General features: G+C 58.9%; 2 protein-coding genes across 10 annotated transcripts in view; one reads left to right on the top strand and one right to left on the bottom strand.

Moving 5' to 3' along the window:
* Positions 1–7101, top strand: part of SLC6A9 (solute carrier family 6 member 9) — a 31563-nt gene extending 24462 nt beyond the window's left edge. For 3 of the 4 annotated variants that reach the window (XM_040231384.1, XM_040231385.1, XM_040231383.1), the window contains 9 exons: positions 1042–1174; positions 1355–1489; positions 1571–1674; positions 2084–2321; positions 2411–2545; positions 2658–2757; positions 2846–2946; positions 5529–5699; positions 5825–7090. In XM_040231384.1, the coding sequence (XP_040087318.1) occupies positions 1042–1174; positions 1355–1489; positions 1571–1674; positions 2084–2321; positions 2411–2545; positions 2658–2757; positions 2846–2946; positions 5529–5699; positions 5825–6019 (1312 nt within the window). In that variant the 3' untranslated portion in view covers positions 6020–7090. Of the gene's footprint in view, positions 1–1041; positions 1175–1354; positions 1490–1570; positions 1675–2083; positions 2322–2410; positions 2546–2657; positions 2758–2845; positions 2947–5528; positions 5700–5824 lie in introns of all 4 variants that reach the window. The other variant, XM_040231382.1, reaches the window with a different exon arrangement.
* On the bottom strand, positions 7053–11083 carry CCDC24 (coiled-coil domain containing 24). 6 transcript variants are annotated; one of them, XM_040231395.1, is made up of 8 exons: positions 10595–11083; positions 10172–10367; positions 9936–10083; positions 9167–9241; positions 8516–8570; positions 7952–8021; positions 7737–7815; positions 7053–7653 (listed from the first exon to the last, which is right to left on the bottom strand). In XM_040231395.1, exons 1-8 carry the CDS (start codon positions 10778–10780, stop codon positions 7416–7418), a joined length of 1047 nt encoding a protein of 348 aa, XP_040087329.1. In that variant the 5' UTR covers positions 10781–11083; the 3' UTR covers positions 7053–7415. The 6 variants fall into 6 exon arrangements, with proteins under 6 accessions (XP_040087329.1, XP_040087326.1, XP_040087323.1 ...); XM_040231392.1 differs by having other exon boundaries at positions 9167–9244; positions 9936–10052; positions 10192–10367; positions 10595–11081; XM_040231389.1 differs by having other exon boundaries at positions 9167–9244; positions 9936–10052; positions 10192–10427; positions 10595–11080.
* Positions 11084–11166: the final 83 nt, after the last annotated feature.

An 11166-nucleotide genomic window follows, 5' to 3' on the forward strand; every position in this document is an offset into this window, starting at 1 on the left:
TCCAGCCTTCCTGAGCTATTGACATGCCCAGGCGGTTCCTGACCCTGTCCTGCTGGGTCATGACCTGACCCTGACCCATGCCCTCAGCCTGGCGTGTGCTTTCATTTCTCTTCACCCACTTTCTCCCCATCTTTGAAACTTTGGCTCAAGCCTCCCCTCTTCCAGGAATACTTCCTGTGCTCCTCTCCATGGGGTTAAGACACTGCTGGCAGTGCCTACAATACCTGATTTAGGTCAATATGCCCAGCGTCTAGCAAGGGCTTGGCACATTAACGTCCAGTCGATTGAAGAAACACAGCTGGCATGGCATAGGGCTCCAGAGAGAGTCATGCACACTCAGGAGAGGAATTCAGGTTCAAGTCTAGGCCTGCACGCTCCAGTGTGTATGCTAAGTCGCTTTAGTCATGTCCAACTCTTTGTGACTCCATGGACTATAGCCCTGCATCCTCCTCTGTCCATGGGATTCCTCAGACAGGAATACTGGAATGGGTTGCCATTTCCTCCTCTAGGGGATCTTCGCAACCCAGAGATCAAACCCATATCTCTTAAGTCTCCTGCATTGACAGGTGGGTTCTTTACAAGTAGTGCCACCTGGGAAGCCTCCATCTTTACTCAGTACTCCACTGCCTCCCTCTGTTCATCAGAGTTGGAGGACTAGTGTGGGTGAAAAGGTCACAGAAAGCTCCCTGGAGGAGGTGACACCAGATAGGGGGTGTCTAGTCTGGAGGAGAGGGCCTTCCTAAAGGAAAGACCTGGGCCAGGTCTGAGCAGGGACAGGGAGACCTCCACACCCCAGGGGCTGAGGAAGCTAGCCCAGGCCTGGGGTGTGGCCTGCAGGCACCCTCAAGGATCCTGGGAGAGGCAGCAGGCAGAGAGGGCTGAGCAGGCTGGGTCTGGGGCCTTGCCAAGGCTCCCATCTCAGACAAGCCAGCCGCTGGGACTCTGTGAGGAAGGAGGGAGCTGCCAGGCTGGGCCCTGGGCCTTGGGAATGTGTTGCTGGATGGCGGGGCTGGCCCTCAGTGACAGAGTATCCCCTTCCAGGCTGTATGTGCTGAAGCTGTCGGATGACATCGGAAACTTCGGGGAGGTGCGGTTGCCCCTCCTCGGCTGCCTCGGTGTCTCCTGGGTGGTCGTCTTCCTCTGCCTCATCCGAGGGGTCAAGTCTTCAGGGAAAGTAAGTCCCCCTCCTTCCAGGATCTGTGCCCACCCAGAAATATCCTGCCTCCCCTCCCTGGGTTTTGTATGTGGACGGGTGGTGGTGGGAGTGATGAAAGCATGTAGGAGGGAAAGAGGGGTGGTTGGGGGGGGGTAGGAAGAGCCCAAAGGAGTCCAGTGGGTCCCCTCTCACCCCCAGGTGGTGTACTTTACGGCCACATTCCCCTACGTGGTGCTGACCATCCTGTTCATCCGTGGCGTGACCCTGGAAGGAGCCTTCACGGGCATCATGTACTACCTGACCCCACAGTGGGACAAGATCCTGGAGGCCAAGGTGGGCTGTGGGTGGAAGGTGACCTGGAGGGACGGGGAGGGGCAGAGAGGTGCCAGCCTCTGAGCGCAGCTCCTCCTGCAGGTCTGGGGGGACGCCGCCTCCCAGATCTTCTACTCGCTGGGCTGCGCGTGGGGCGGCCTTGTCACCATGGCTTCCTACAACAAGTTCCACAACAACTGTTACCGGTGAGAGTCTCCCTGCTGGCGCTGGGGCTGCCCCCTTGCTCCTGCCCTCTCTGCAGCCTGACCCTGCTTCCCCCAAACCCACCAGATCCAGTGTAGCCTCCCGGCCCGCCAGGACCCTCCCTTCCGCTCACAGCCTGGAGATCCTGGCAGTGCCAGGTCTGGGTCCAGTCACTGCAGAACAGAGAACACTTAGGCAGAAGAGAGAAGGGCTGATGACAGTGATGCCCCAGAGGTCTGTAAGGACTCAGAGCCTCAAGCCCACTTAAGGAGGCCCAGAACAGACCAGAGATGAGAATAGGGGTGCTTTTGTTCCTAGAACTTTCCCCATCTCCAAGTCTCCCGGCCTGGCCCAAATTAGGCAGGAGGAACGAAGCTGAGTGTCCTGACCACGTGCTTCCCTCCCCATTAGAGACAGTGTCATCATCAGCATCACTAACTGTGCCACCAGTGTCTATGCCGGCTTCGTCATCTTCTCCATCCTGGGCTTCATGGCCAATCACCTGGGTGTGGACGTGTCCCGCGTGGCAGACCACGGCCCGGGCCTGGCCTTCGTGGCATACCCAGAGGCCCTCACACTGCTGCCCATCTCCCCACTCTGGTCCTTGCTCTTCTTCTTCATGCTCATCTTGCTGGGGCTGGGCACTCAGGTAGGAGGGGCGGGACTCGAGCCTGTGGCTGGGGGCGGGAGGAGGCGGGGCCAAGAGTAGGCGCCTGCTCTGATGGCCGTGTCCTGCAGTTTTGCCTCCTAGAGACGCTGGTCACAGCCATTGTGGATGAGGTAGGGAACGAGTGGATCCTGCAGAAAAAGACTTACGTGACCTTGGGCGTGGCTGTGGCTGGCTTCCTTCTGGGGATCCCTCTTACCAGCCAAGTAAGAACCAAGGGAAAGGCTGGGTGGGAGTTGCCAGGGTATGAGGGGAAGACGGGAGAGAAGGGGCCCGTAGCCTCAGGCACCCCTGACTCAGCTGCCCACTGGCCCGTAGGCAGGTATCTACTGGCTGCTGCTGATGGACAACTACGCGGCCAGCTTCTCCTTGGTCATCATCTCCTGTATCATGTGTGTGTCCATCATGTACATTTACGGTAAGTGCCCAAGCTCCCACGGCCTCCCGTGTCCCAGCCCCTGGCCTGCCCACGCTGTCCTGTGGGCTGCTGACCTCCCTCTCTCCAGGGCACCAGAACTACTTCCAGGACATCCGGATGATGCTGGGGTTCCCACCGCCCCTCTTCTTCCAGATCTGCTGGCGCTTCGTCTCACCAGCTATCATCTTTGTAAGTCCCTCGCTGGTCCCTCCCCTGCTGCCCCCGTGGCGAGCGTCTTTTTGTTGGGAACCAGTCAAGGCAGAGCACGAGCTCTTCAGGCCAGAGCTTCCCCCTGGGGGCTCCGTACCCACAGCTCTGGTTATTGGAAGTCTGAGCAAAGCTGTATAGAGGCAGACAGGTGTGGAGACTCAGAATGACCCAAGCCCTGGCCTTGGGTTAGGAAGGGAGCACAGGGCCCTGTATTTGACAGAAGACAGTGCCCAGCTTCAGAAGGGGAAAATAGGCTGGCAGCAGCTGAGAGCCGGCCCTCTCTCCCTGGTATTTCCACCTGGCATCCCCCCAGAGGAGTCTCAGGAACCATGACTGACATTGGCATTGGGCCTCTGACAGCCTTGCTGAGCTTGTGTCTGTAGTCCCTTATAGCTGAGGTGCTTGGAGTGCTCAGGATATGTGGTGTGAATGCATGTTCCAGAAGCAGGCTGTGCAAGTCAGGTATCAGCTCAGGATCCGGGACACCCGCCTAAGCCACCCTGGAATGGGCTGGCTTGGGAGGGGGAGTTCTGGGTTTCCACCAGTATTCAACACCTGGAAGACAGACCCCCCAGCAGGGAGTGGAAGCAGTGGAGGGAAAGCCCACCATGACCAGGAACAATATACTAAGTCTCAGGATACAACTCTCCATGGTTTCATTATTATCCCCACTTTACAGATGAGGAAACTGAGGCCCTGAGATGTTAAGTAGTTGACCCAAGGTTATACAGCTTCTAAGAGTCAAAGTCCTCATGCAAAGCAGGTGGTCTGATCTGGAGCCTGTGTGCTGGGACCATGCTGCACTAGAAACAAGTTTAGGAGGAGGAGTGGTCTATGGACTACAAACCTGATTTTGTTCCTTTTTGATCAGGGTGAGAAGTCGGGGGCTGGGGTGGGGGCTGGGGGGAGGGATTTGCTAGTATAATGGTCCCTCCACAGAAAAGAGGTAGGGCCATCTCTGAGTGACGGAGGGGTCAGCCCGATGGTCAGGGCAGTGTCTGGAGTCGTGCCCCCCATCGTGCCAGCTCCTCTGTGCCACAGAGAGGTCAGCACCAGATTTCCACTTTGGCTCATGTTTCTGGAAAAAAAAAAAAAAAAAAGGCCCCTGAGGGCTGAGGCCTCCATCACATGGGGTGTGGGATCTTCCCGAGCCTGGCACAGGCACCAGCTCTGGCCACTGGCCCAGCTTTGAAACAGGAGGAGCGGAAGTGTCCTGTAAGCGGTGGGAGGCGGGAGAGGGCAGACGCCATGGCCAAGCGCTGTGCCCTCGGAGGTTGTGGCTTTGGCCCAGGACCTGCCCTGGCGGAGCTCATCCTCCAGGGCTCCCAGGAAGCTGCCGCCCTGTGGGGAGACCCAGGGCACTGCCCAGGCAGGGTAGGAGGCAGGAGGCAGCCTGGGTCCAGTGTCTCCAGGAAACTGAGGCAAAGCCCGCAGCATCCTCTCTGTGCTCAGAAAGCCAGGCTGGAATCACCTTCGGGTGAGGATGACAGGCTCTGTGGAAGCGTGCTTCTGGGCTGTTAGTTTTCTTTGGAGGCTTTACTTCTTCATAATGCTGAAAAGATCTTAAAAAATTTTTTTTTTACAAACTCCATCCTTCTATCAGCTTAAATAAAGAATTTGTCCACACGTTAGATCGGGCTCTAGTTCCATTCAGGAAACTTGTTATAAGCTCCTCTAAGTGCAGCGTTCCCTGGGTGGATACAGGTCTTGACTTCTAGAATTTAGTCACTAAAAAGGCTGGAGGGGCCTGAGCTCCAAGATGCAGCTGAAGGCTTGGGAGGTGTATGCTGAGGCCTCCTGGCAAGCAGCACCCACTGCCCCAGGCCCTCCAGGTGGCCCATGAGCCACCTGCCCATCTTTCTGCTTCCTGTAGTATTTTTGTTGCTGCAACGCTAGGCTTTATCTCTGGTGTCCCTCGGCTCTTTCCACAGTGGTTCCTGAGAGCACCCCCAACCTGACACTGTTTCTGGGCTTCGGAGCCTCCCCTGGCTGTCCATTGCTGTCTCTGCGGCCAGACTGGCAGGACCCCTCCCTTTCCTTTCCCCCATTGCTCCCACCTCCCTGCATTAGTCAGTTCAGATCAGCACATGAGATTGTGCCAGGCGCTGTGCTGGGCACTGAAGACCTAGAGATGATGCAACCCCAGGAGCTCCCGGGTCTGGAGCAAGCATTCAAAAAACGCTCAGTAGATGGGAAATGCCACTGAAGCCTTAAAGGCCACAGATTCAGCCTTACTTCAGCAGGCAGTGGGGGGCCACTGCAAGTCTTTCAGTAGAACTGCCTTCCAAGGGCCATGGCAGCTGAACAGTTTCTTGCTGCTTCGGGGTTATCCAGAAACCAGACCCCTCCCCTTCCACAGTGCCCGCCTGCCCATCATACCCTGGACCCCTGGTGCCATCAGCTTCTTCCACTACCCAAACGTTGATGTCAACCCTGCCCTCCCTGAGATCCTCTTTCTAGTCTGGGAAACGAGAGGGAGGGGAGCAGCGCTGATAGGAGGCCTAAGGCCGGGGTGGGGCTGGGCAGGACTCATGCCCACTCCCCACCCCCACTCTTTGCAGTTCATTCTCATCTTCTCGGTGATCCAGTACCAGCCAATCACCTACAACCAATACCAGTATCCAAGCTGGGCCGTGGCCATTGGCTTCCTCATGGCCCTGTCCTCTGTCATTTGCATTCCACTCTACGCCCTGTTCCAGTTCTGCAGAACAGATGGGGACACCCTCCTCCAGGTGAGGGGTGGGGGCAGGGGCAGCCAGGTGACTCAGAAGGGGGTGGATGGATGGATGGCACTCCAGGGCTCCCTTCTGATGCACTCTGCCCGCCCGTCCGTCCCCCATGCCTACCTCTCCTGCAGCGTTTGAAAAATGCAACAAAGCCAAGCAGAGACTGGGGTCCCGCCCTCCTGGAGCACCGAACAGGGCGCTACGCCCCCACCATTGCACCCTCCCCTGAAGACGGGCTTGAGGTCCAGCCGCTGCACCCGGACAAGGCCCAGATTCCCATGGTGGGCAGTAATGGCTCCAGCCGTCTGCAGGACTCCCGGATATGAGCACAGCTGCTGGGGGGAGTGCCCCACCCCCACCCTGTGCTCCCAACACAGAGACTGGGGAGATGGTGGATAGGTATCACTACCTGCCCCGACCATGCCCTGGCCGGTGGTGGCACCTGTCACCTTGGCCACCACTGCTAGCGCGGTCATTCGTGCTCATGTCCCTAGTGTTTACAGGTCCTTTGGATGCCAAGATGGCAGCTGGGGGGTGTGGGTGATGGGGGGGTTGCTGGGGGGCCCAATAGCACTTTGGAGGGGTCTCAGGCCAGGTCCCCAGAGGCCTGCTGGGCTTCACGTGGCCTCTGATGCCCCCACACTTTGCCCTGAGCTGGGTGGGTCTCCTCCCTGTCCCTTGCCCTGAGCCTTCAGCTGCTGACCAGTGTTCCTGCCCTTGGGGTGGACCCCAGCCTCCACCCAGGCTAATTCGGATCCTCCTACCTGGAGGCAGGGTGAGGAGCCGGGGGGCTGTGCAGTGTTATGGGTCAGGCTGTGTGGCTCGGCCCTTTTGTCTGTGTGATTATTTTTGTAAAAATTGTATTATCTGTGGTTGCCACCCCCTTGCCCTTGGCCTCGGGCCCAATCTGTCTTCCAGGCCCACCTGCACCTCACTCGGTGGCTCTGAGGTCTCTGCACTTCCTTCCAGCACTGGCTGTCAGGGCCAGCCCAGCAGAGGCCCATGACCCAACAGCCTGCCCAAAGAACTCGTTTCTGGGGGGTAGGGGTGGGGTGATGCTCAGCAGGAGGTTTGAGCCCAGAGCCCCAGGAAGGGGACTCTACAGGACACCCCCTTTCCTACCACCTCCAGGCTAAAGCCCAGTCTTCCCAAACTGGGCTACCCTGGTTCACGTGCCAAATCGCCCCAGCCTGTGTGCCCCAACCCCTCTCTGGAGCCAGAACTCCTTCCCCCAAGCCCTGCAGTGTCCGTGTGTCCGTCCTCCATGCCCCTCTGTGCAGTGACAGCCCCGGAAGAGCCGCCTCTAATCCTCTGTAGCAATAACGGTGCGCCTCCCACCCCCAACCATCCGCGCACCACTAGGATTTTAAAGTCCATAGATTTTAATGAAATTTCTATTCCTGTCTCTAAGCTGCTGCTGTGCTTTGTCTGTGTCCTCCAGGGGGGACATGAGTCAGGGCTGGGACAAGACCTTCTGCGAGGCCTTTGGGGGGAGGGGGTGCCTGGGAGGAGAAATGCCAGAGGCTGTGACAGTCAGGACTGGACACCCAGGACCTGGCGAGAAGGTAGAGTGAGGGCCAGGCAGACAGAGAGCAGTGGAATCCTGGGGAGGGCTCATCCTAGACTAGATCTGAAGTGGGCTGGGCCCTGGCAGCTGAAAGGGGGCAGTAGCAGACAGGACAAGTGCCAACCGAAGCTGAAGCCTCCTTCCTGAGCAGCGCTTCAGGCTGGGGCCTGGGGAGCTGCACTGGACATCGGAGTAGAAGCTGGCCTTTTCCCGGGGCTGCACCGAATCTTCCGTCCCCAGCGGCAGGTGGAGGCCAGGCTGCGAGGTTTGGGGCAGTGCTCCAGAGGAGGAGCAGGCAGGCAGCACTGGAGAGGGCTGGCCCAAACTCCAGCAGCCTCGTGGAGGCAAGACAGGGGTCCAGGGCCCTGGCTGGAGGACCCCAAGGTCTGTGGCCTGAATGGGAGGGAGTAGCTGTGAGGGGGCCGTGGCCTGCCTCTCAGCCTGCCCCATCCAGCTGTCGGTCTGCTCTGGGTTACCTGTGGCTGGGGAAGACACAGGAAGGCCTCAGGGGTGACTGCAGCTCCTGTTGCATGGCTGCCTTCTGTTCCTTTAGCTCTGGAAGAGAAGTTTCTACCTGAGACACAGCGCCCAGTCTTCCAGGGTGTGTTACAAGATGGGGAGGGCGCAGGGGAGATGGGGGGTGGGGGTGGCACAGAGTGCTGGGTGCTCTGGGGCCTGCTAAGGTCCTCACCTGCCAGGGTGGGCTCTAGGCTTGCCTCAGAAGACCGAGGGGCCCCTGTATATTCATCTTCCAGGCAGCGCTGCAGGGAGAGCTGGCTCAGTGCCTGGCCTTTACGGCAGGGGTGGGGCAGGTCTGGGCAGGGTGCCCAGGCCAGGATCCCCATGGTGGGGCGCAGGAACCAGCCCATGTAGTCTCTTCATCCCAACCATGTGGGGGTACTCCTGAGAGGAACACCAGCCTCTCCCTGAAAAGCTGAGCTTGGCAAGGGGGTGGCAGGCCTGAATCCAGATTTGGGGAAGAAAAGGAGACAAAAGACCTGGGCAGACCCAGCAGTTGATCTAAAAGTGCTGACCTCGGACTTAGGGACTCAACTGGAATATGGGTTCACGTACTTAGGGATCACACACATAAGAAGTGTGCACACAGGACAAATGGACCCAGGGTTCACACAACCTCTGCAGGCACAGACAAACATAGACCCATGTATGTGGATCTCATGCCCTGGGTGAGAGACGGGGGTGTCTACGCTCAGCAGAAGGGCTGGGGGCGGGGCGGTCCAGGACTGCAGCTCACCTGCAGGATGGGAATCTCCCTCTCGAGCGCGCGGCACTCTTCCTCCAGGAGGGCCCTGGGACACGGACAGTGCAGCACCAGAAGCAGCGTTGCAGACCCGGGTCTCAGCAGAGTCCTGCATGTGGTCCCCACCCCCGGCCTCCCCAGGAGCCTCCTCTAGGCTCTCCTATCGCAGCCCACCTCTGCCTCTGCTGCCATCATGCTGTTCCAGCACAGCCTTGCAGCCCCGCCAGCCTCTTCCTGGGCAGGGCATGTCCTCTCTCCTTGCCTGCTTCCCAGTGCCCACCCTGAGGAGCAGCATTCTCTCTTCTACACCACAGGACTAGACTTGCAGGTCCTCCTGCCTCCATTCTCTCCCACATCACAGCCCCGCCCCTTCTTTAAAAAAACTCTGCTATGTGTTATCTCTCTCCCACCTCCCAGGATAAAAGTCCTCAGGCCAAGGCCCATGTAGGCATCTGTACTTGACCGATTTCCTGGCAGCAACCTCATCAGCATCCTGCCCTTTCCACCTCTCAGCCCCACTCTCCTGGGTCTCCCAGCCAGGTGTGTTCCCTCCTTTCTCCTCCCAGTAGTCCCAGTACATCAGGGTCCATCCACAGTCCCATCCTCCCTGTCTCCAGCCCCACTGCACACACTTGGGGACCTCACCGCAGGTGTCCAGCAACCTGGTCAATGTGGGACATGTTCAGCTGGTCCTTGATGACACTGAGGTCCTGGTGACAGCTGCTGGCAGATGAAGTCAACCTCACTCTCCCATGCTGCTTCACCCCAGGACTTCAGGACACAAATACCATTTCTCCTAGACAATTTTGTGCTTTTTCACAAAGGCAATACAAGATGGTGCTAAAAAGAGGAGATCTGGAGCCTGGGATTGCACATGGGTTCTGCCACCCTTCACTGTGTATGAGCCTGGGAAAGTCAATCATCCTTTCTGAGCTTGAGTATCCTCATCTGCAAAATGGAGACATCACCCCCTTCATAAGGATGTGTGAGAAATAAGTTGCTACCATTCACTGATGAACATGCTGCTGCTCATTTGTCTCATTCAGTCCCCAGTCCTCTCTAACCCAGTCCTCGCAGCCTGGTTGTCCCAGCCTGAGGGGCAGCTGGCCACTGGATGAAGTCTTTCCTTCCACTCATATCTGCGTGTAGTGCACCCTCTTCCTGCAAGGCGCTTCTCTTTGTATCTGTCTGGAAGTCTGTTCCTCATATTCTAAAACCCAGATCGAACCAAGCTCCCAGGGTTGGCACGTGTCTCCTGAGGCTCTGCAGCCCTCATGGGCTGACTCCTACCACAAGTGGCTGTAGAAGTGTCAGTCTCAGACCAGGAGCTCCTCCATGCCTGCAGGTGGGACCTACCAGCTGGCCGGGGTCCTTTGCCCGGCAAGAACAGATCCCTCCTCTCCTATTACTATACCTGGGTTCACCAGCTCTCATCTGGAACATCTCCTGTTCTGGCAAATCATGCCTGGGCTCCTCCAAGGCAAAGCGCAGGACCCTAGGGCTATACTGGACCCAAGCCTGGGTCTGGTCCCTGCAGAAGATGCATAAAGGCAATTCAGGGGCTCCTTCCAGGGAACCACAGGAAAGGCAACCCTGGCCCCTTGTCAGTTGCCAGGCTAGCCCATCTGAGTTCTGGAGACAGGCCCCAGCCCCAGGTCTGGAGCTCCAACCTGCCCTCACAGATGGCCTTCCGGCGGAGACCTTGCAGCAGCTGCCGCAGTTCCTGGCGCACGAGATCTCTTACGAGGGGCGGTGGTGCCAGAAGGGAGGAGAGGTCAGAGGTGGGGCGCGATCCTGGGGCTTGGATAGATCGAGCCTCTTGGAGCAATGATCGTAACATCACCACCTGCAAGGAGAGCTGGGGCACCTCGGCGACTGCGGAGGGAAGTGAAGGGAGGCAGGGGAGCTGGGGGAATGAGGGGCAGGGCAGTTAAATTGGAGAGGGCTGGGCGGACAGTAAGTTCCGACAAGAGCTCGAGAGTTACTGGGCAGGGTTAGGGACCCGTAGAAGGTGAGCAAATCATCCAAGTCGTGGGGCAGGTCTGCCATGGGGCCCACTTTCTTACGCCCCACCTCTGCCCGAAGTTCCAGGCTCAGATCCACCGTCGTCTCCCCTAGAATCCTCTTCACTTCGGGCCGCTCCGGGAGCGGAACGTGCTCTTCCACCAGTTCCCACAGCGACGGGGAGTCCCCAGGCATGGCCCGCCCGCGCCGCCGCCCTCGAGACGCGGGGCCGCACGCTTGGACCTGCGGGACCATGGGTCCGAGCGCTGGGTTACTGGGATACCGCTAGTCGCCCAGGGCCGGGCACGCCCACTCACGCCTCGCCCGCTTCCGGGTCTCACAGGCCACGCCCCCAGCCTGTCACTCGGACCGGCCTCTCCCAAGCCCTATTCCGTTCTGCCTCCCGTCCCCACGACTAGAGTTGCTCAGTCCAGAGCCGCTGGCCTCTGGCGCTCTTCTGCCCTACTACTGATCGACTCTCGGAGGCCGCGGTTTCAGGTCGCGGCCCCGGGAGCCAGGCTGTGGGACTGGGGCCCTAGCTCCGCCTCTTCCGCGCGGCTGTCACCCGGGAAACGGGGCCCACCTACCCTAGGCCCCGCCCCCAGAGAGCCCCGGCCCCGCCCATTCTAGGCGGTGCCGGC

Source organism: Oryx dammah, unplaced genomic scaffold (assembly GCF_014754425.2).
Source record: "Oryx dammah isolate SB20612 unplaced genomic scaffold, SCBI_Odam_1.1 HiC_scaffold_28, whole genome shotgun sequence".
Classification (NCBI taxonomy): Eukaryota; Metazoa; Chordata; class Mammalia; order Artiodactyla; family Bovidae; genus Oryx; species Oryx dammah.